The following is a 24480-nucleotide window of genomic DNA, read 5'->3' on the forward strand; positions in this document are numbered from 1 at the left end:
AGCATAGCATAGCATAGCATAGCATAGCATAGCATAGCATAGCATAGCATGTTAAAAGGTGTTGGAAACATTCCTCAGAGGTTTTGGTCCATATTGACATGATAACATCACACAGTTGCTGCAGATTTGTCGGCTGCACATCTATGATGAGAATCTCCTGTTCCACCACATCTCAAATGTGCTAATGACAGATAGATAGATAGATAGATAGATAGATAGATAGATAGATAGATAGATAGATAGATAGATAGATAGATAGATAGATAGGCATGCACACTCATTCATTCATTCATTCATTCATTCATTCATTCGTTCATTATTCATCCCAAACTGGGACATTTCACAGTTGCAGCAGCAATATACATGTGCACTCATATACTCATATAGATACAACATATATAAGAGGAAAACACAATATACTATATAAACAATATTTAAAAGAATTATGAAAATAAGTGAATACACAATGAAAACAGAATGAGTGAAGGAGAGTGTTATCTGTCACGTACAGATGAGTTGAACAGGCCGATGACTCAAGGCAGCAAACATTTCCTGTGGCGTTATCAGCTGGTAGTCGATTATAAACAGGAAGTAGGGTTAAAACTACAAAAACTAGACGCGAAACAAAACTCGTTGTTTGCCTCGTTTGCTTTGTCTCTCAGACCCTTCAGGGCAAATGGGCGTCCAGCTACATGCCTGCCAGCTTTGGATACTCCATGTCTGGAAACACTGACATAGACCTGAATGGGTATCCAGGTAGACTAACACACACACACACACACACACACACACACAAAGAGGAAGCAGCAGGAGACTAATTAATGTCTTTAGTGCTACTGTGAAAAAAGCTGATGTGTGTTTGTGTCCTACAGATTTAATAGTTGGAGTGTTTGGAGCAGACAAAGCTGTTTTATACAGGTAATCCTACATGGTTGTGTCTCTGCTAGTGTGTGTTCTCCCCCCGCTGTGCCCCCCCCCCCCCCCCCCCCCCCCCCCATAGAAGCCGAGGAGTTTAACGAGCGAGGCCACCTCTGATATCAAAGAGCTTCTGTTTTCATTCAGTTTGCTGCCACTGGCCACATTTAACCCCTTCAGGGTCTTTATCCTGCTGCATTTCTAGTTATAATTACATTGTATTATTAACCCGATTCACCTTTTTCAGGGTACAGCTCATAACTCCTCCTAGAAATTATACAAACAAGAAATTCACTGGTCTTAATTTTCTACAGTGTAAATAAATACAAAGTAACTTCATGAGAACATTATTTGTGTTTATGTGGACGCTAATAGTCAGAATAAAAATCTGGTCAATAGGAAAATATAACCTCCTAATAACCATGATTGTTTCCCGTCTGGTTAGAATAAATTGATTCTTTCTTCGTGTGCATGCTACTGTGTATATTTAAATGTAATAACCCATAGTTCTACAGGATCTTCAGGGTAATTAAAGCATCTGTGATGCAACTAGTCACAGTTGGAGGCACTGGTTCTTCATGTTTTCCTAAATAAAACTGCTTCCCTCAGAGGTTACAGTGAGATTTTAGGCACAAAGTTTGAAAAATTAAAGCATCTAAATGTTTTGCATCATTGCAGAGTTCACAAGATTGACTGGAAATAAATACATCTATCTATATATCTATGCAAAAACATTCAGTGACACAGAAGTTAAACAGATATAATTAAAGAAAGAATGTGTGACTCATTAAATTAGAAAAAAATGATCAGCATGTGATATAGTTATAGATATATTTATTGTCAATGTACAAATACAGTGAAACACAGATGGAGCAGGGTCCAAAAACAAGCTACTGAAGATACTCAGATAAACTTAAAATAGACATAAAATAAAGACATGATAATGATGTTGTGTATATGACAAACAGGATGTTGTTTCATGCGTCACTGTTTGCCTCTCAGATCCCGTCCAGTGATCAGAGTGAACGCCACGATAGATATGACGCCTACGATCATCAACCCCGAGGAAAAGACCTGCACACTTCCTGGTACCAGCACGTCTGTGTCGTGGTGAGTCTGCGTGTTTTTCTCCTCAACAGCCCACGTTCATCTTTATGTGTTTTAAACCTGCCTATATTTTACATTATTTAAAGCTTCACACATAAACGCTCTCATCCTTTTCTGTGACGTTCTGCATCTAATGAGTGTAGAAAGTAAATCCAGTGGCCTCTTAGCTCCTGTTTATCACCCAGGACTCAACTGCTAGTTTCAGTTTGTGATTTTTATGTCTCCTCTTATGTACATTTTTTCTACTTTTGAGCAACTTTTTTGATCCAAACATGAAACTCTCAGGAAGAAGACTCATTTCTGAAACGTTAATCTTTTAGCTCGCTTCGTCCAGCTAAACAAAAATTCAGATTAAAACAATAACAATCTGTTCTTATTGTATCGTATAAAGCTGGATTCATGCTTCTGCAGCTCTACAACGTACTAACCTGACATGCACATCCCCACAAATATAACAGCATGTTGCATCAGGATTATTGGGCTTATAGGCGTCTTATTTTTAACTCTTTATGTATTTTTTTCTTATATTACTTTACCCTATTTGCATTTTACTCTCTTACATCGGAACTGTAACTGCTTTGGTGAACAGATTATACAAAACATTTTCCTTTAAGGATCAATGAAGGATCTGATTCTGATTCTGATTCAAATCATTGGATCTGAAAACAACCGGAGAAAATTCACCTTCATTCTTTGCTGTTATTCACGCTGTTTGTTGCCGTTTTTATTTATATTTCTACCTCATTTATCTTGTTTTAACTGTTAAATAGTATCTACATTATAGTTAGTATCTGTATATTGTAGTTACTATGGTTAACAATCCTTGAATCCTTGAATCCTTCTTCTCTGTGATGCAGTGATTTTTTTTAATGTGTGTTCCAGTTTTAAGGTGAAGTACTGTCTGCAGGCGAGCGGCAGCGGGGCTCCAGCGATGCTCAGTGAGTTTTTCTCTGCCTGTGAGTGACGCCTGTAGCTCTGCAGCACTCGGTTTTAACTCTTCTCGCTCTTTCCCGACCCCTCCTCCAGCTTTCCGTGTGAACGTCACGCTGGACCGCCTGAAGCAGGACTCGACCAAACGCGCCCGTTTCTTGCACAGCCAGACATATCTGTACTTCAAGAACATGACGCTGTCCAACGGCAAAGGCCCGTCCTGTGAGGAGCAGGACGTCTACCTGAAGGTGGGGCGGGACACTTTTTACATGAGACGCATGGACAGATCTGATTTTAACTCGTAAATTTCTCCGTTGGTACAAACAAGTGACTGATTCCAGTTCAACTCTTTACGTTTTTGTTTTGCATTTCATCGTCATCAAGTTATCAGACTCATAATTATTGATGTTCCTCGACATAGTGTGGAACTCCTTTCTATTTTATTGATTTAAATTCAGTTGTAGTTGATATTTACACCAATCAAGCATAACATTATGACCACTAACAGTAGAAGTTAGTGTTTTGCAGGGAAACTTTTGGACCTGCTACTTAGACATGAAACTAAAGTTAACATTTGGCTCTTTTCTTTTTTCATCTTTCTATCTACATCTTTTTTTTTTTTTTTTTTAAATCTCAGGATGAGTTTCGAGATAAGATCACTCCCATCTCCGTGGTGATGGAGTATAGTCTGGACTCCCAGCAGGCTGCAGACAAAACCGGACTGATGCCCATCGTCGACTCCTCAAACCAACCAAACGCCACCAAGCAGGTACCTGACGCCGCCGTGTGTTGTTCTGTTTGTCCTGTTTCCTTGTCTTCATTCACTGTTCCTCTCTCCTCTGTCAGGGTCACATCCTGTTGGACTGTGGAGCCGACAACATCTGTAAACCTAACCTCACGTTGTCAGTAGAGAGGTGAGAAACTATTCAACCCATTCAACCTAATCACACCTTTCTTCCAGTTCCATTTTAAAAGTATTTGCTGAAATGAGACGCGGTGTTAAGTGAACTGTTCTTTTGCTTTGCTGCAGCGATCGTAAGCAGATTTACATCGGTGACGATAACGCCCTCACGCTTCAGGTCAGCGCTGAGAATCGGGGTGAAGGAGCCTACGAGGCCGAGCTCCACGTTTACCCTCCACAGCAGGCCGACTTCACCGGGGTCGTCCGCAGCGAGGTAACGCTGGCAAAACTTTACTTAGACACACTCTCTTCACAGTGAGTCTTAGCAATCATTTTTTGTGTCACAAGTTTCCTGTGAATTTCTATTTAAATATGCAAATATCTAGTTAAATCTGCACTCGTTTGCATACATTTCCACAGAAGAGAAATCTAAATAATGGCCAAAGAGAAGTTCAAAATTCTTGTTTCATTTTGTTTACATATTAGATTTCCAGCTATTTACAGAGGGAATTATGGATATCTCTTTATATTTCTCCATTCATCACAAAATACTCTCAACAGTCCAAAAAAAAAAAAAAAACATGATGAATCCCTTCTGTAAACACCTGGAGAATGTATTTAGGTGTAAATCTGGAAAGTTTGGTTTGTGTAAGTTCTACTGAAGTGGAGATTTCTGGCTCAGAGTAGCAGAAAAACTCGGCCTTTAAAGTTTTACATTGTAAAATCATGTATATTTTTATTGTAAACGACTATGAACCAAAACCAAATCTACTCACTTCCCTCAAAACACATCATATGATCATATCAACATATAAAATATCAAAATGTCAAGGTAAATTTTCTATAAGTCCGTTGCTGATCGTCTGACTTCCCCCTCTTTGACTTTTCTTTCTAATTTGAGCTGTAAATTTTCTTCTTATATCAGACTTCACAGCATTTTTGAAATGTCTCTCTCAGATAAACACAGAGCGGCAGAATATCCCGTCACTTTTCAACCAATCACCAATGAGAGTTAAGCTTCAGATCAGCTTTTCTACTTTCATGATTGGCTGCCAATACAAAGGATGTGACCATATTTGGACCTGACAGGAGAAAAACAGCTTCACAACAGTAGCTCATACGCCGGAGTAGAGACGAGTAGACAGAAGAAAGACGACTTTTAGAGAATTTAGGAGTAAATTACAAACACGACGCAGACAAAGTTTAGTGAAATGAAGACATAAATGTGCATTTTGACCATTTTTTCAACTAGTTTGATAGAAGATATGTTAATGAACCAAAATTGATCAGTGGGTTAAAAAAACATTTTTTGCCTCCATGTCTCGCCTTAAATGCATATTTATGTAATATAATATAATATAATATAATATAATATAATATAATATAATATAATATCCTAACCCACTTACCTCTAGAAAAAAAAACAACAACACAGAAATTCCTTAAAAACGTCAACTTTTAAAGTTTTCTTCAATATCAAAATCATCTGGTGTATTATTGGAAATGCTGATTGCTAATTCGCTCATTCATCGCACTTGTAATGTCAACAATCTGAGTGAATATGAATAAATATGAATAAATATAGGCTTAAATAGGCTCGTCTGTTGGGTTTAGCCATTTATTATTGCACAGGATAAGATGTTCAGATCCCATACATTGAGAAGCTCAGTCTGAATGAAACAAACAACCAGCAGGCTAGCAGGCTAGCAGTCAGCTACCAGCTAGCAGGCTAGCAGGCTAGCAGTCAGCTACCAGCTAGCAACCAACAAGAAGACACCAGCTAACTGGCCTAGCCACACACACAGAGTAAAACCCACAGATTATGCTGATACTGATTGTTACTTTACAACTCTAAAGTTTTATAGTCCTCGCGTGGGAAATACTTTCACCTACTTACATCTTTTGTATATAAAGGAGGGGGGAGGGTCAGGAGGAAGTGCCACGTAATGTTGCAATTATCATGAACTTTCAGTGAACTTATTTTGACTTGTTATCAACTCGTGGGCTGAAAGGTCACAGAATGAAATGCAGACAGCGTCTATGAGAGAAGTAAAAATAAAAATGTAATTTTCCACTACGCAGCGTCCTGGATTCACCCCCATCTACGCTGCCGCGGCTCAACCACCCACAAATTAGCTTAGCCCTTTTTACTGCTATTCAATTAATTACGCCATTTTCTGCCATCTTCTCATTCACAAAGACGCTCTTTACCTACAAGTCATCCACTAAACCTTCAGTCCCCGTGTCCATGGCTCGACATTGACGTGAATGGAACAGTAGCTGGGTTCACATAGAGCCAAATATTCCGATTGCACTGAACATGCTCCATATAAACACCTCAGTTGGAATATACCTTCTTCAAAGGGGCAGAATATTCCTGAAAGTCATGTGATGAGTTCAGGCTCCGTTCTGTCTGAGCATGCTCTGTCCTGATGTAAACATGCAATGACGTTCGAGAGATGTTTCCTCAACTGGAGAGAGTTTGGTTTAAATAACAACTCTGAAAGAACTGGACATTATCTCACGCTTAGACGGAAAATGTATTCGTTGATCTGCACACGTCTGTAAAACGACCGTCCTGATTAAAGTTAGTGGAACATAAATAGATCACCTCACGTGACTTGAAACCTTCAAAAACAGTCTCCATGTAAACCCGGCTACTGAGGCAAAATGGTAAACTGCCATGTCATTTCAGTGCAGTTTATTTAAAATGATATATGGGAGAGATGTGGCGAAAAAAACAAACAAAAAAAGGCTCATAATCTTTCTGGGTTTTGAATTAAGAAAGTCAAAATTCCTCCTGTAAAGAAATAAATTCACCATGAGAGATAATCTGGAGACATAAATGTTGGAACCCAGTGTTTATTATCTAGAGACACTTGTTCTTTGACATCTCTGACCAGTTCTGTCTGATGATGATGATGTTGATCATGTTGATGATGATGATGATGATGTTGTCGTTGTTTTGCTACAGACCCTCTCCAGACTGTCCTGTGCTTACCAGACAGAGAACCAGCCCAAGATGGTTGTGTGTGAGCTGGGAAACCCCATGAAAGAAGGAACCAAGGTCAGTGAATCAATAAACAATAAACGCTGATCAGAGACATGCAGTGTCGGGAGTAACTCGTTACAAGAGTAATGCAATTACTGTACTTCATTACGCGGTAACATAAGGCATTAAACAATAAAACTGTGATATTGTACTCGGCACAAATGTCAGTAACGCACGTTAGAGTGGATTTTAAACCATTGTGTTTTTATAGAAGTTGGAGATTAGCAGAGGAGAAAAAACCCTGAGCAAATGTTAACTTCCTGTTAGAGTTAGAGAACAGCTGATTGGGGAGAAGATGAGTGTTGGACTCTACATTCACATAGATTCACATATGCTCATTATTTTCAGTTAATCAGAGAAAAGGATCCGAAGAACATTATAGTTAAGTTCACTTAAAACCCAAAGATTTAACAGAACATCTAGTAACCAAAACAAAGCATTAACCGTGTCTCATTATTCTGTGGATAAAAGAGAATAAAGGGATGGAAATGGAAGAAGGATCGCGTATCTTTTCATGTCTTTAGGTGTTTGGTTACGATATTGATTTAAACGTTAATTGACCTAAATTTACAGTTTCTCTAACACGATATGTATTGAGCCATAACTGCTCCATTATATTAAACTGTTGTTAGCATTAGCTTAGCTTAGTCATTATGACATCATGCAAAATCACCTTCTACTGGATGTGGAAATGTTTTTCTATTTCCAGTTATTTTGGTAAAATGTAATGTCTTAAAGTACTGGAGACATGTTCATCAAGTCAAGAAAAGATGAAGGAAGCAAATGATGCTAATATTAACCTTCTGATACCCGAGTTTTTATTTGGTCTGCATTTTTAATTTCTCCTCTGTATTTGAGATCTTTGAACAGGAAGTAGTCATCTTTTTTGACAAAGTCTATGTCCTCATATGTGGACACTGGGATTATTTCATTATTTATATGATAAAGAAGTCACCAATGTGTGACAGAACATAAAACTGTTTATTTTAATACCTGAACATGGCTGAGCAAAGACAGAATTGCAAACAATGAAGTCCCAATGTCCTCAAACGAGTACTTGCTAATTAGTCAATATATGAAACCAGAAACGTTTATAAGCATAAATAACTTAACGTCCCCGTATGAGGACGCAGGGTCTCAGGAGGTTAAATGAACATTACGTAAAAATGAATGCAGGTCTGTTTCTCTACACGATGACAGTTGATTGTTGCTCGTTTGTGTTTTCCTGCCCCCTGATTGGTCCTCGGACGTCTCGTCCTTCAGGTTCTGGCTGAGTTGAAGTTCAGCGTCCACCAGCTGTCAGAGGAGGACACGTCCGTCAAGTTTGACCTGCAGATAGTCAGGTACCTGTTTGCAGTCTTTATATATATATGTGGTCAATAAATGTCTTCACACGCTGTAAAACAATAAAGCCCCAGAGCAGCCACATGTCCAGAGAGTCTGTGAAGTAAGAGCTGTGTCGGCTGAAACCACTGAGAACATTAAGAAAATGCTTTTTTTATTCTAATTTTTATAGGAACATTGGTGTTTTTTGTTTTTTTTGAAGCTCCTCCTCCAGGCAGAATTAAAATCCCCTACACACTGATCTGTCTGACATAACAAACAGTTAACAGTCGGCCTCCAGCTCAGAGTATTAACTTTATTCATTAAAGCAGCCTTTTTTTTTCTCCTCACACTCATCTGAATGACAAAAACCCCTGAATCTAAAGGAAGCTACACACACTACATTCACATTCCTCTGTGTCAGTGTGTGTGTGTGTGTTTAAGGGTGAAAGAGAAAGGGGGGGGTGGAGAGAGGTATGATAATGAGAGGTTTTAGTCCTTGGTTTCCCTCACTGACGGTCTGACTGAATGATGGATCTGCTGCTCTTTAAATGTGTGGCACCACTTCTCTCTTCTCTCTTCTCTCTTAATTCTGGGGCTTTTTCTGACCTGTTTGTTTTGTATCTTTAAGCAAATGAAACACGTGTTAATGACAAACCTCCTTTTGTTCCGTGTATGTAAATATGTAGTTTATGCTTCCTCTGCTTTACGTCGCTTCTCACGTCGAGCCCCTGATTTAAATGTTGGTGTCCTGTGGTTTGATCCCTCAATAACCTTTTAAATCCTACTTAAATCTGCCTCTTTATTTGTCTTTTCTCACACACGAGAAAGGTTGAAGGTTTAACCTTTAACTCGGTTACATTTCATGCTGCTGTTGCTATGCAACCGGCCAAACAACCGCATCAACTTCTTCTTCTTCTTTGTTCATTATGCTAATTCTGTAAAAATGTTTTGATTACACTATTTATTTTATTTTACTAGATATTTTTACTTTATTCCAATCTCATTGTATTTTATCTTTCTTGTGTTTTTTACTACAACTGTGACGAAGTAATTTCCCTCGTGGATCATTAAAGTTTGTCTATGTCTGTGTAATAATTGGTGTTTATACAGGCTGTTGTTTTGTTAATCAAACATAATCTGTGACCTCAGTAACTCTGTCCCGTCACAGGCTGCAGCGCCACCCGGTGGCTTTTTCCTTAAATCATTCACTGAAGCTGCTTTTTCTGTCTGTGTCCATATTTGTATTCATTTCCTGTTTCCTGTGTTTGTTTCTTTCAGCTCCAACCAGTTTAACAACACCAGCGCTCGAGTGTCCAGCATCACCAAGCTGGAGGTCCTCGCTAAAGTCTCCATCAGAGGGTAAAAATGAGTTGATGATGAGTTAAAGCCTCAAGTGGCTCAAATTATTTCTAACTTCACTGCTGATTAATTGAATTAAATTTGATTTCGATTGACAAGGCTCTGATCTGATTGGATTCAATTAATTTGGAAATATTTCAGTTTTAAAACAACCCAGAGATTTGTGTTATTTCCACAATATTTAACTAACTAACTTTCTAATAAGAGGATGCAAGAAATGCCATACATATCTTTAAAACAAAATCGATCCAGGGGGTTTTATACATCAAATTAAAAATTGAATTATAATTTTTATCTCTTTAAATATGTAAATAATAGGTCAATATTGGAATTATAGCTTGTTCCCTCAAACCAAAGTGGCAAAAAACCCTTGTTAATAGTTGTTAAATGAGTCTAGAGACCACTGTACTGTTACTGTATCTCTGTAGCTTCAGATTGTATAATGTGTCTTCGTGCGCCTCCAGGTCCTCATCTCCTAGTCAGGTGCTTCTTCCCATCGCGAACTGGAAACCTAAAGACCCTCCTGTGGTCGGAGACGACATCGGACCACAAATAATGCACGTCTACGAGGTACGTTAGCCTCCTGTCAGTAATCGTAATTGGTCAACAGGTCGATTAACGTACAGACGTGAGGCATTAATTCTACGTATCGGTGGTTTCTCTGTGTTTTCTCATTGTTCCTTTCAGCTCCTGAATAACGGGCCCAGTACCATCAGTAAGGCGGCGCTGGAGGTGGAGTGGCCGTACCAGTTTAAGAACGGCTCTCTGCTCTACATCACCTCCTTCGAGACCGAGGGACCCATGAACTGCACCACGGACATGGAGATCAACCCACTCAACATCTCAGTAAGACACACATCAGAATGAGCAAACAGGAATGAAAACAGGACACAGATTGATCATTTTTATAAGGTGAATGGATAATGCAGCTGTGGGAAATGTTTTACTGTGGAAACTCAGCCAAGGTTTCATTCTGAATGCAATAACACAACTGAACAAAGACTGTAATGTGTTAGATGGATATGTTTGGTGGTGAGTGCATTGGTTGGTTTACATATAGAGAGATTCAATTTCCCAATTAGAGGACCAATAATCTAATTTCTAATTTTCTAATTTGCTCTGCATCCATCTTTTTTTTTTTAAAGTGGGTATGCATTGACGTCACTGAGTGGTAAAAACACGGTGAAATGTATCAGTAAATACAGAGAGACTGGGAAAAATGTGGCTTATCGCTGTCTCCATGCTGGATTTGGAGGAACCAAAGTGATTGGTTTCCACTTTTTAAGAAGGAGCTGTTGGTCTCGGTGGAGCAGGAGAACCCAAACTTTCCTTCAGTCGCAGATAGAGATCACAGACAGACAGCGATCACTGAGCTTCATCAGGTTACTTCCCACCAGATGCTGCACACGCTGGTCATTAGTTTACTTTTTATTTCTCTTTGTCAGAACCCACTGACCTCTCAGAAAAATACCAGTGTTCCAGTCAGAGAGACTGAGGGACGAGACCGACACAAGAGAGACCTGGAGTCCAGAGACTCGCAGACGGACCTGCAAACACTGGTAAACACAAACACACACACACACAAACACACACACTGTATAAAGAGCTGTGACAGGACTTAATGTTTATGCATCATAACTGGAGCTGCACTTTATTCACCTCCTCCTAGATTTTATAATATGAGCCGTGATATTATAAAACCCTGTATGTGTGTGTGTGTCTGTGCAGGATTGTGTCACCGCTGGGTGTATGAAGCTGAAATGTCAAGTCGGTCGTCTGGAGAGGAGGAAGAACGCCATCCTCTTCATCTACTCCAGACTCTCTGTCAAAAACTTCCTCCGGGTAAAGAAATAAACGAACAGCGGCTAATATTAGATAGTGTCACTATACTGTATTGATATCACAAAATGGAAATTATGTTGATAGAAAGTTGTTTATAGATGCTTTTGTGTTTTTTTTGTTCGACTAAATCAATGAAATAATTTAATCTTATTGTTATAACTCCTCATTAGTTTTTAATTGCAATTAGTTTAATAATTAGGGGCTACGGGGATTTGCCTGAGGCCCAGTTTCAACATATCCTTCATGATCACAGTCTGTATGTGCAACTAGCTGCCTGTTAGCTTAGCATTAGCCTGATTATGTCCAGCGGTAATTAAAGACCAACTGTCAAACTCACTATTGCACTGGACAAAAGGTGCTTTCTAGTTTGGGAAACATCTGGTTCTCAAAATACTAAAACCTTTTAATGGGGAACTTGTGTAGTAAAAGCTACGTCTGTGATATTTCTCTTTTCACTGAGGTCATGTTATTCCAGCCTTGTCTGTACATATCTGCTCATGATTTTTCCTCAGTGCTTATATCTCCATAACTTTAGCCCCGTTCTCACAGGACTAGTTTTATCTGGGGACCTGAACCATAAGTCTGGTGACACGAATAATCTCAGATAAAACTCCTCTAATGTGTTTTTTATTTTTTCAAGACTTTTGTTTGATTCGTGGCTTTTTTTTCTGCCTCTTGTCACTTAAGAATAATGAAGGATGTGTTATAACTCAAAGTTTGGACAGACGTGAGGGAGATATCACTGCAACTATTCATACGTTCAGACGGATGAAATCATTACATGAACCATTAATGTGTTCATCTGTAAATGTGGAGCTGATTTAAATACTTACAGGACATCAGTAATTTCTTTCCTGGGGTAAATAGTACATCAGACTGTTTTGTGAGTTTTTTTATTTTTTTTTCCAGGCTGAGAACCAGAATCGTTCATACGTGGTTCGATCTTCGGCCTCATTCAACGTCATCGAGATGCCGTACAAGAACCTGGCGGTGGAGCTGCCGTCCAATAGTACTACTGTAAGAGACATACTCACCAGCATATAGTCTGATAGTATAATTTATAGAAACATATCTGAAGTTAAGGTCCCACCTGCACAATCTTTCCAGTTCTGTTTATTCTATACTCAAATAAATGAAGAAGTAAGTCATCTGTCAGGGGGACACGGTGTAGAACATGTGAATAAATATGAAGAGGAAGAATAACTGAAACCAAACATGAATGTCACATGATTTATTTCTAAGCTTGGAAACAAACAGATGTGGACCATTTTTAGTGTTTCCAAAGAAATAAAATCAGTCATCAGTTTCAGTCCAACAAAGATGAGAGAAAATATGTTATGAGCAATATAATTATATTAGCAACATTCAAGCTTCTTACAGCGAACCTGAATGTTGTGGACTAAATATTTTACTATGTGCACGACGGATCAAACCGAACTTTATTTTTCTGCGTTTTAAAGGTGAGTGTGTCGGTGACGTGGGTTGCTGATGTCTCTCAGCCGGTGCCAGGCTGGGTGGTGGCTCTGGCCGTGTTGGCAGGACTGTTGCTGTTGGCGTTGCTCATCTTCATCATGTACAAGGTGAGGAACAAAACACTGTGAGCACAGAGGTTCAAGGTTCTCTTCAGTATCCCCAACGGGGCAAATAGTGTTTGCAGCCAGAACAACACAAATAAAATGGTTTAAAATAGATGAAAATGAAAAAATAGACACAGTTTCACGATAAGATTCATCAGCAAACATTACAATGTGATGCTCTGCTGTGACTCTGGCAAGAGTTTGTGTACAGAACAAACAAAGTGGTGTTGGAAAGTACACCACTATTGACTTTTACACATTGTGTTGTTGTTTGTGTTGTTGTTTCTGTTAAGAAATCCAGAAGCCAACAAATTAGCCCAAGATTTACATCAGGTCTTCGATCTTTGTGCTAAGACAGCGTTGAGACCCAACGCAACAGCTAAAGTTAAAGCTAGCTAACATGAACTCGCTAGTTAGCTAGCTAACATTGAGTTAACTAACTTTAGTTAGGAATAATACTAACTAATACTACTAATATTTACCAATAGTGACCATACAGTGTCTTGCTAGCTCAGCGTTAACTAGTTAGCTATCACTATCGGAGCAGACGTACGTATGCTTGTTTATTTAAGTGAGATTTAGCTGAGTGGAGCCTTCCACACTGTTTGGTTCACCGCTTCACCATTTTGCTTGACAGACCTTGTTTACATAGTAACAGTTGCTAGGGCATATGATTGGATGATGACCGTTTGGGGGCGGGGCTTTGTGTACGGTCGATAAAAAGAAGTTCCCCGTTCTGTCTGGATTTAAAATCTTTGTTTCTTTATCCGTTATATTTGCCCAGAGATTACTGAACACACCTTAAAAAAAAAATGTCAATTAACTTCTTTCACTTCTCCTCCTCAGTTGGGTTTCTTTAAGAGAGTGCGCCCCCCGCAGGAGGACTGCACCGAGAAGGAGCAGCTGCAGCCGGAGGAGAACGGCAACACTGACGCCTAAAAGTCAAACTGTGAGCAAGAGTCCAGGAGGGAAGAAATCAGGGTAAAATGGCCTCTGAGAGAATTTCACTGTATTGACTGTTGGACGGCAGATAATGGTACTGGTTTAAGGTTTGATGAGGTCTTTTGATTTTTTACTAGTCTTCTTGTGTTTGTGCCAAAAGAGAGGCTGGAAAACACTGGTCACAGAGGAAACGCTGCACAATGGTGTCAGGCTGCAGAGGTTTCAGGAACACACTCCTTTTTACGCCCTTCGCTGACAAGTCAGACGTTTGGATTGTGTCTGTGTTAAATCTGAAGCCAGGTCAAATAGCAGGTTAGCATTAGCTTAGCATAAAAACTACGAACATTGGGAGGCAGCTAGTCTCCAGCTAACGCCACTAAACAGCTTCGATGCCTTAATTGGAATTTAGAACATAAAATATGGTTTAAAGGAGACGTAACAGCCGGTTCCTCTGTTCCCAGTCTTTATGCTGAGTCAGTTGGCTTCATATTTAATATAGAACAACTTCTAACGAGAGTAGTTGATTTAATATATTGACCAACATGTTTGGATGCTTCATGTTTTTTTTTGTTTTGTTCCAACAAACAAATAAGGTGACAGTGTATTTTATCCAGAACTACGAGGCTCTTTGCACCAACGCACACACAGTTTGGCCTGATATTAATTTGCACGTTTCTTTTTTCTTTTTCTTTTTCGTTTTGGTCCAAACGTAAAATGGTTGATGAACTGTAAGTCCAAAACTGCTGATGTAGTCAAGAATTTTTGTTTTTTTCAAACAAAGCATCCAAAGAACAAAGACTTGTCCTGGAGCTTCTGAGTTTATAAAAGACATTGGTGGAGGTTTGGACGTTCGGGATCATCTCCGAGAGTTTACAACAATTTAAAAGCCACAAAGAGTTTGTTGATGGGTGAAAAGAGAAAATGAGTGAAATGATTTTACAGATGAGAGCGAGTCAAGAGGCAACGAGGGGCCTATGCTGCCTTCAAATGGAACTAGTGAACTCGTATTTACTATCTGGGACGTCTCGTACGCAAAGTAGTCGACGTTGAAATGCTAGCCGCTTAGCTTAGCTTAGTTTAGCTTAGCAAGCTAATGGCTGGGAATCCAAAAGTATGAAAGTGAATATCAGCATTTTCCTCTGACGTCTTTCAAAATTACCTAAAATATGTAAAATTACAAGATTCTGAAAATGTTGGCAAACCCAGCTCATGAACTCACCACTTCCTGGACTTTGTTGTGACATTTGAAGGCAGCACTGGAGACCATCTTCATCACGTCATCACCGTTCATGTCTTATCCTCACCAAGAACTTGGACCAACGCCCGTCTTCAGACTCTGCCTTCATCCTGATGTCAGCTACACACTCCTAAAGTTTTGTGACTGTAACTTTCACCCTGTGACGACATTGTGTTGACGGCGCCGTCACAACTAGAAGCAGAAACATAAATGAGGTGATGGATCTGAGGATTGTTGGGTACACGACGACCAGCAGCGTGATTGCTCTGTTAAAATATGAGATAAAACAGCAATAACACAGCAATAAGGATTTATTAACTGATGTAGACGATTAGCTGCTCTCTATTTTTGGATTAAGGTGGTTGTGGTATTCTATTTACCGTTGTGTATTTTTAAACTTGTCTGATGCTGGTTTGAACTTCTCCTGAACGAGTTCTGCTTCGGGATGCCGGTGGGGTGTTTTCAGTATTTTATTTTGTATTTTGTACAAAAAACCATGATGATAATTTTTACTGGTGAATCCCTCTGTATTTCAATCAAGAAAGTGTTTCGCAAGTATTTTCTGTTCGTAAAATGATGGATAATCAGTGGAAATGAGTGTTTAGTTTATAATTCACTCTGTAAAATTGATTGATTGTTAAACCTCGCATCCAAGCACAGTTTGTTGAAGCAGTGTACCTCCCCCTACAGGCAAAGAGGGGGCATTGCAGAAGCAGCGATGTTTCGGAAATTATTTTCTGGCCGGATGCAAATTTTATAAAAGACTGAAAAGTTGTAATATTTCTTTCTTTCTTTCTTTTGGCTGCAGATGGATACAAATATCTTTACTGCAATATCTAACAAGAACTTAGCATTGTAGCATTTAGCATTCCAAAAACCAAAAAATACAAAAGTAAGGACTTGATTAATCTATGTTTTTTTTTTTTTTTTTCTCTAATTGTGTTGTTACAGGTTATTGGGGATATTTAAATACAAATGTTACTTACAATCACTTTCCTGCCTTTTCCTGCACTGAGGCTTCGTTGTGCTCCCGTTTTTATTTCTTTTCCTTTTTTTTTTTTAGATAGTAATATTTTCTTGGATTTCAGTGCCAACTGGCAGCTTTCAGAGCAAGTTGCTGTTTCATGTTTTATGAGTCTATTCGTGTGTGTTACTTTGTGTGTTAATATATATATGTATAAAAAAAAAAGGAACAAAAAAAAAACCTGTCCTATTTCACCCATATTGGGTTCACGGTATGAATTCATGTCTAAAGTTTCATGATAGGTTTAAAAAAAAAAGCATTAATCCAGTTAACAAATCACCATGAAACGACTCCACGGGAAGCTTAAGTTTTTCTTTCACCGCTTTCACCGATATCTGAGTGGTGTCGTTGCTTTGTTAGCAACTTGTGTTGTTAGCGGCAGACGCTGCGGAGATGCATTAACACCACTAGTGGGCGCTGGTGTCACCAAATTAAAGCAAACCCTGAAACCCACGTGTTCACATGTACAAGGCTCCAGAGTTAAAGAGTTTGTTCAATTATTAACTTTTTTTTGTAACACTAATTCATATGTTTGTTTTCTTTTATAATATCAAATGTAGATTAATTTACTATTTGATTAATAAAAGATGAAATAAGTAATTTTATTGGTCAGATACAGGTAGTAAACAATTCATTTTATTCCTTTTTTCTGTCCAATCAACATTCAAACAGTGTTTTTTTTTTTTTGTTTTTTTTAACATGGATTCCATCAAGCTGAGTTTGAAGGTTTGAAATGTGCATTTATTTTTATTTTTTCTTACAGAATTCTCTGTAAATTAAGATCAAATCTGAACCACGTGTGGATGGAAACAAGTAAAACGTATTGAACCAACCGGATGCCAGATTTATTAGGATTTTATTGTAAAATGCCAAAATAGATCAAACAAAAAAGTTTGCAGTTTGTTTTTACATTTATTTTTAAAGCATTACTTTCAAACATTAAATTGAGTTCATTTCTGGTTTTCTCTGTGGTTTCCAATTTAAAACTTAATATACAGTTTTCTGCTTTGGGAAATTTTGCTGAGCAACTTTCACTCCACGTTTTATAGACTGAGGGAATAGATTTTTTTGTTGCAGCGTGTCTTTCGTGTTTGAATTTAAATGTCGCTAAATTCTTACCTGTGCACAAAACAGAACTTGCCTTTAAGTCGACTCCATTTAATTAAAGGTAACTAAGGGTTCGGTAAAGAGCACTGATCTGAGGTCAGTGGTGTCTGAAGGGGCTTCACTGCACTGTTTAAACATTTTATAAAGATTTTTCTAAAGTCGTCTGTGAGTGTAAACTAGATCAGATCACAACAGATTCATCTCATTTCAGTGTTTAAGTCTTACAAACAAACTCTTCACTTTAACATTTAAACAGCTGAATCATTTCTGCAGGATGAGTTTAAACTCTGAAACGCGTCCTGTCTGAACCGACTGATTGTGATTTGAAGACAGTCGGTCACCGGGGTTTATTGTGTCTGAGGGTTTTTTTTTTTAATGTTTTGTATTTAACGCCACTCTTCTGTCCTCCTTCCTGCCATGAGAAAATATTGACTATTTTTTGATGTATGTATTCTTTCACACACGGAAATTAAAAATTAACAATTTCATAGGGATGATTTCACAAAATAAATAAATAAACAAAAAATGTTTTTGTTCACATTTTGTTCCGTGTTTAAATTATTTCTTTGACTAGATTCCACATGTTGGACAATTAACCTGGATTCTTTTCATCTTTTATTTTGTACCAGATTTTCTCTCTAAAGTTGGACATTTTAACCTCGACGTCTCTGGGGACTAATTCACCTTTGGCGCCTCTAGTGGTCAATAGTGGAACTGCAACCAAAATATCAATATTAAGGTTACGAGGATGTTTTTCACGATTATCTGGCATTCTATAAACTAAATTAACTTCTTATTCCGTCTTTTCTCTTTGACGATGCTTTTAAACATGTTAATCAGTCGCACTGTGTAGCTTAGCTTATGCTAGCATGCTAACATTCCTTTGTAAAGTTCACCATAGATGGACACGCTGGATGTTTCCTTCAAATGTTTATTCGGTTTCGACAAACATAAAACTTTAAAACCAGAGCAACATCATGTGTCTGGTGATGGTCACTTCCTGCTTCCGTCTGATTGGTCAGTGGGCGTCCGTTAGCAGGAAGCTGAGGTCGTTACCGGGCTCGTACTCCACTGCAGGTTTCCCCCTGAAACACACAAGGCCACAGGAAACAAATTGTAGTGTTACAATGACGTCAGGTTCGAGTAAGTCGTTTAGATCAGGGGGGCAGAGGAGCATTGGGAAGCATCTTTTTCCATTTTGCACCAGATTAAACCCTCTGACGTGCCTCTTTTGGCCCACGTGCCACATGTTTGACACCTGTGGTCTGAAGTGATGGAAGCCGGTGTTACCTGGTGAAGAGTCGGGCCTTAGTGGTTCCCAGGAGCGTGACTTTGTTTCCCTCCACCAGCAGCATGGAGCCCTCCCTCAGACCCTGGAAACGCCAACAAAAGGACTTTTATTAATATTATTATTATAAATAATTATTTTAAAAAATGGGATGGTGGCTAATTTGCATCCCTTGTGCCATTAGGTGGCACAAGGTGTCCAACAATAACACAACAGCAACAACAACATGATAACAACAGTTCTGACAGAATAACTTGCTGGAAACCACATTATATAAACAGGGCTCCTACAAATTTCAAAATTTTCAAATTTTTCCAGGAATTAAGATTAATGTCATTGCATACAAGTTACAACAAAGTTTAGTTTGGCAACAATCTCCAGTAGCAGGTTGATGTTTTTCAATAGTTGTGTGTCATGTAAATAATGTCATGTCATATGTATATGTATATATATATATATATATATATATATATATATATATAAAAGCTGGTGGGTTTTTAACCATGACCTGGATGAGACACGTTGTGGTTGGTAAATGGTTCCATGTTTGGGACGCACCATAGGACAAAGTTTTACTAAATGTAGTTTTCCTGAGTGATGATTCACAGTCACCCTTTGATCCAGATCTAGTTGATTTGTTAGTTTCTTTGGACACGACTTGGTAGAACTTTGAAAAACTTTGATGAAAGTTCCCTCAGCTTGGTCTGAAATGTCTGTGGTTCGTCTCAACGTTAATGCTAATGCTAATGCTAATGCTAACCCTCGCTGTCACTCACCAGGACACTTGGAGTGTTGGGTTCTTCGTGGTACTGGGTGATCCTCTGCTCCCTGGTCTCCTGCACACAAACACCAACAAGTTAAAATCACGATAAAGCAACTGTCTCTTTTCAGGATTAACGGACAGTATCAAATCAAGACAAATACTAGACGCTGTTAAATTTATGCCGAATCATCCATTAGCAGTTATTGTTTGTATTATAACCACAGATGAACTGATCACTATCACAGGTTTAATGTGACACTGAATAAAACCTAAAAACGTGAACATTCTCAGGCAACTTCTGCAGTGATTTCTATAAGAACATTTATTGGCATTTCCATATGAATAAGAAATTGAAATAATTCCATATCTTAATTACGTCCTTCATGTCTTCATGTGTTCATTATGACTCAAATATCAGGGATTTCTTCGTAAATTGCAGAAATCTAAATTGGTCTTTGTGCCTAATAAGGAGGGCGGAAAATAAAATATAACCATAAAATATGACCATGTACCAGCGGCAGAAAAATAATGTTTAGATCAAATTCACTCAGTCACTCAATAGTGCTGTATAATATCATAACTTTGTGTCTAGAATTTTATCACCTTAACATATTTTACCAGCATTTGTCTGATGCTAATTTCCTGCTACTAGTTCTGTTCAGATGCTTCAGACGTTGTAACATATTCAATATATTAGTAGAAATCCTTATTATACAAATATGTCATGTAGGATTATTGTAATATTCTTAATATAAATACTCTGGTTTTAAAGTCAGTCATTGTTGCAATAACCAGCAGCGACCAGCAGAGGGAGCTCTCCTGAACTGGAACTTCATGCCTCAATAAAAAATGTTTTTTTTTTTAAACATCCTACTTAAGTCTAAAATAACAATAAATAAAATAATTTTAAAACATGAAATTTGTGTTTTTTATGTAAGTTTTAACTTGTTTGTATATTACACTGCCTGGTCAAAAAAAAAAAAAGTCACCACCTGGATTCAACTAAGCAAATGGGAGCCTCCTATTGGATAATTACTGTATGATGATTATCTTTCAGCTGGTATTCATCAAGTTATTTAAGCCCAACGAATTTCTTCAACAACCATGTGCAAAGACACATCTCGTGGTGGTTTGAGAAGAGTTAAATCATTGGCTGCATCAAGCAGAGAAAACATTTGAGGAGATTGAAGCAGAAACTACTAAAACTGGGTTAAGAACTTTATAAAAAACTTCTTCCAGGAAGAAATGTGGAACAAAATACTGACTGATGGTGATGGACGATCACTTAAACGTTTGGTGAAATCAAACGGAAGAAAAGCAGCAGAGAATGTGGAAGGAACTCAAGGGACCGGGACTGAACAGCTGTGGAGCCTTAAGAAAATCACTAATCAGTGAGGACAACCTGGAAAAAAAGGCTTCACTCTGCTCGGGAGCAGAAAGACTGGACTCTGGAGACGTGGAAGAAGGTCATGTGATCTGAAGAGTCCAGACTGACCCTGTTCCAGAGTGAAGGGGCATCAGGGTAAGAAGAGAGTGACTAGTGTCTACTTCACAAGTAGTTCAGGTTTTCCTCCATGAGACCAGATCATTTTCACCACAGAGTCCAGACCTGAACACCACTGACACTTTATGGTGTCATCAATACAAGATCTGGGTGAAAAAACACAACATGTCTGCTCTTCTTTGACCTGAGGTCAGCGATCAAAGACCGCGAAGGTGATAACTGATAACGAAGATATGACGGAGAAACAACCAATCGGTGCGAGTGAAATTATCTCCTCCATCACAGAGACGGTGAGAGGGTGTCGAGGTTTATTGCTGCACATCTGTGTCTTTATCAGATGTGAGAACATTAACTGAGCTGAAAGTCAGTGTCAGTAAAACATCCCGACCGAACGTAAAAAAAGAAACGTTAAAAGGCCGTGACTCACCCCCATGTGGCGGCTGCTGGGGTCGGGGTCCAGGTAGTGGGGGTTGATGTTGAAGGGGACGAGGCCGATGGCGGAGAAGGACGGAGGGTAGACGATGGGCATGTCGTTGGTGGTGTTGATGCTGACGGTGGCCACGTTGGTGCCGGCGCTGGAGCCCATGTAGGGGACGCCGTCCTGGAGGACGAACACACTTAATATTTTTACCAGATTAAAGTGTTTAACTTTATGAAAACGAGCCCTGATTATAAACACACTAACTAAATAAAATCCTTTAAAAAAGGTATAAATTTAGCAGTTCATTATACCTGACCAGTTTGTCTGTATTTACTCTTATATAGTTCTAATTTAAAGTACGTTTTTATGTCGTCATCTAGTTTATTCCACAATTTTACACCACGGCCAGACTTGAATGGATGTTAGGCTGTTTCAAATTACAACTAAACGTTTCCTCTCTGACCATGAACAACTCATTCCAGGTTTTTAAACAAAATCTGACCCTTTCTGAATTTAACTAGGTCCCAGAGCTTTAAAACCCCAGATGTGAAGAACAGAAGATTTGAGGAAGGTACCAAAAAACTATTTTATATACGTACATGCCTCAACACAGTGGGACAGATATGGATCAAAAAGTGATTTCTGACATGTTTAATTTAAAAAAAAATTAAAGGATAATTTAAATTAGCACAGTTGCATTGTGGGGGTTTGTAGTTTCATTTTAATTTTACATTATTTGTAGCTAATTACTATGACAAACATGCATTTCTTTTATTATAAGCGATTATTTCATTTTTTTTTAATTCAATTTTTAAACTCTAACAAGTTAAAGGGAAAAAAAATCCTCAAAATGTGGTAATAATTAAAGATTTTCCACATTTTCACTTTGGGATTAACTGAAACCCATTATAAATAATTTTCATTCTAGCTGAAAGATTTGAAGTTTCCTTCTTTACACTTGTGTTGTGCATGAAATTTACTTTTTATTTTTTCTGAGTGAACTACCCCAGAAATCAAAGAGACAATAAAAGTCCCATTTAAAGTTAAGGTTCATGAATATTACTCCCTGAACTCACTATATGTTAGTGTGGGAATCCTTTTTTTTTCCATTAATCAGGTATTTTTTTGGTCGACAATATTAATTAAAACAAAAATATGTATAAATTATTCAGTTTACAGTGAAATATGAGCAAAAACAGCAGTTATAAGCTTCTCTTATGAAATGCTGGAAACTGAGAAGAGGGAGAAGAAAAACAACTCTCTCCGTTCTTGGATTAATGTCAAACAGGAAGAGTGTCTCTTTCCCAAAAACAGATGTTGGAAAAAGGCGTCGTCTTCTGATCGGGGCCGTGCAAACGTGTCCCCGCTCAGTCCGTCGTCGCCGGCTGTTTGTGAGCTTTACCTCCATCACCCTCTTCCTGATCTCCGTCACCACCTTGTTGTCGTAGAGACTCTTCAGCAGCCGGAAAGTGTTGCCTCCTCCTGCAGACAGACACAAACCGATCAGACCTGTGAGTGGAGGTGGAGGTGGAGGTGGAGAAGGAACGCTGCAGGGTCGGACGCGGAGGTTCCTCACCTATGAAAATGCCCTCAGCCTTCCGCACGGCTTCGACCGGGTCCGAGGCCTCGTGGATGCCGTCCACCTCATAACCTGTAGGGGCCAAACACCCGTCAGTGTTTCCAACGTGGAGAATTTAGCACAGCAAATAAAATACCAACGACAAATGATATGTGATATTCACCCAGACTCTTAAACTTGTCCCTGGCAGCCTTGGTGTAGGCATCTCTGTCGTGGAGGGCGTAAGGAACAAACAGCACCCTCTTCACATCCCTGAAATACACGCAAAATAAAATAATAACCAATAAATACACAGCATTCAAATATATGTCCTCTTCAACATGTCTTCAGACCTGCAGCAAGAACATGATCATACACATCATACACCTGCACATGAACCAATGATCATAAACTTTATAGCCCCAGGTTGAAGTTGGGAAGCAACCTACACCAAACTCCATAGAAGAAACTGACATTTTAATAACCATTTTACATATAACGTAATTTTTTTTGTTGTGGTCATAATAGACACTCCTCATACACTGTTACTTTTATGCCGACTATTACCAGATGAAAATTAATTTTAAAAGATTTCAAAACATGAAAGTTGTGTGAGTTTGGTAATGAACATGATAATATTAAATTGCTATTTTTCTTAATGGAATTCAATACACCTTTTTATTCGCATAAAAACATAAAAACAAACTCCCTGCTTTCTGTGCATACTTTACAGATAAATAAAAAAAGAAGAAATAACTAAATGCCACACGGTCTATGGAGTCTCTGCAGACCAAACTCCATTCAAATATGATTGACTTTTAGCGTTCGTCTCGAAATTACTACAAACCTGCCACAACGTGACGTCACGTGTTAACAAGTTGTTTTTTTTATGTAAATGTTTACCATAGACCTATTATTGCATGCCGATTTTTGCCATAAGACTCTTTGTTCACATATGACTATGAAACATGTTATAGAAACAGGTACACTTTTCTTATTATCGCAGAATACTTAAAATCTAGATTTTCAAACGGGATTCGTTACGTCGTGATTCACTTTCAGTTCCACTTCCAGGCGAACTCTGATTCACACAGTTGCTCTGAAATGTTCGTAGCGTGACAATGAATTTATTAAGTTTATTACATTTATTTTATCACTGTCTGCTCAATTTGCACCTTTAATGTCACCAAACTCCATTTAAAAGGCAAAACTAGTACTAACTTATTTTGTTTAAGTCATATTTTATGCCGAACTTCACTAAACAACTTATGATCTACAAATAATCATCAAACATGTTACATGCGTCAGACTTTGCTGCTGATTGACGTTGACTTCTTAAAATGCTCGACTTTTAAAGGGATTTCGCAATGGGTCTTTCTTTGCACTTTTCTGCAGACCTTTCCTCGCTTCTTGTCTCCCGGTTTTCATTGAAGAACTTGACTCCGGCTGCATTAGAACTTACTTTCCGAAGAACTGTGAGATGTTGTGCTGACAGTGGTCCAGGTAGCCACTGCCGTGCAGCGTGGAGTTGGACACCAGCAGGAGTCTCCTCTTCATATCTGCCTGGAAGACTGACGGAAGAAAGGAGTCCAGGGGTCGCTGGTGTCTGAGATTCTGCTGACAGGGC

General features: G+C 38.6%; 2 protein-coding genes across 2 annotated transcripts in view; one reads left to right on the forward strand and one right to left on the reverse strand.

Annotated features, from left to right (window-relative positions):
• Window positions 1-17857, forward strand: part of itgav (integrin, alpha V) — a 43216-nt gene extending 25359 nt beyond the window's left edge. Inside the window, exons 15-32 of the mRNA XM_047600564.1 lie at window positions 663-756; window positions 873-918; window positions 1918-2025; window positions 2905-2960; window positions 3049-3200; window positions 3590-3721; window positions 3799-3866; window positions 3983-4127; window positions 6828-6920; window positions 8169-8248; window positions 9510-9590; window positions 10055-10160; window positions 10278-10436; window positions 11036-11149; window positions 11319-11432; window positions 12342-12449; window positions 12893-13012; window positions 13856-17857. Coding sequence (XP_047456520.1) covers window positions 663-756; window positions 873-918; window positions 1918-2025; window positions 2905-2960; window positions 3049-3200; window positions 3590-3721; window positions 3799-3866; window positions 3983-4127; window positions 6828-6920; window positions 8169-8248; window positions 9510-9590; window positions 10055-10160; window positions 10278-10436; window positions 11036-11149; window positions 11319-11432; window positions 12342-12449; window positions 12893-13012; window positions 13856-13948 — 1869 coding nt within the window. The 3' untranslated portion in view covers window positions 13949-17857. The remainder of the gene's footprint in view (window positions 1-662; window positions 757-872; window positions 919-1917; window positions 2026-2904; window positions 2961-3048; window positions 3201-3589; window positions 3722-3798; window positions 3867-3982; window positions 4128-6827; window positions 6921-8168; window positions 8249-9509; window positions 9591-10054; window positions 10161-10277; window positions 10437-11035; window positions 11150-11318; window positions 11433-12341; window positions 12450-12892; window positions 13013-13855) is intronic.
• Window positions 17858-18234: 377 nt separating this feature from the next.
• On the reverse strand, window positions 18235-24480 carry si:dkey-69o16.5 (Alpha-aspartyl dipeptidase-like). Its single transcript, XM_047600565.1, has 8 exons — window positions 24316-24480; window positions 23038-23126; window positions 22872-22946; window positions 22698-22777; window positions 21302-21475; window positions 19384-19443; window positions 18610-18692; window positions 18235-18404 (listed from the first exon to the last, which is right to left on the reverse strand). The coding sequence occupies exons 1-8, from the start codon at window positions 24408-24410 to the stop codon at window positions 18338-18340; spliced, it is 723 nt and encodes a 240-aa protein (XP_047456521.1). The 5' UTR covers window positions 24411-24480; the 3' UTR covers window positions 18235-18337.

This window comes from Mugil cephalus, chromosome 12, assembly GCF_022458985.1.
Source record: "Mugil cephalus isolate CIBA_MC_2020 chromosome 12, CIBA_Mcephalus_1.1, whole genome shotgun sequence".
Lineage (NCBI taxonomy): Eukaryota > Metazoa > Chordata > Actinopteri > Mugiliformes > Mugilidae > Mugil > Mugil cephalus.

What these genes read in the sequence shown, in the direction of transcription:
- si:dkey-69o16.5 (XM_047600565.1), bottom strand. Translation starts at nt 24,410, where the DNA reads ATGAAGAGGAGACTCCTGCTGGTGTCCAACTCCACGCTGCACGGCAGT. An exon ending in GGCTGAGGGCATTTTCATAG is followed by an intron (nt 22,778 to 22,871) that starts GTGAGGAACCTC and finishes GTCTGTCTGCAG; the next exon opens with GAGGAGGCAACACTTTCCGG. An exon ending in CCAACACTCCAAGTGTCCTG is followed by an intron (nt 18,693 to 19,383) that starts GTGAGTGACAGC and finishes TGGCGTTTCCAG; the next exon opens with GGTCTGAGGGAGGGCTCCAT.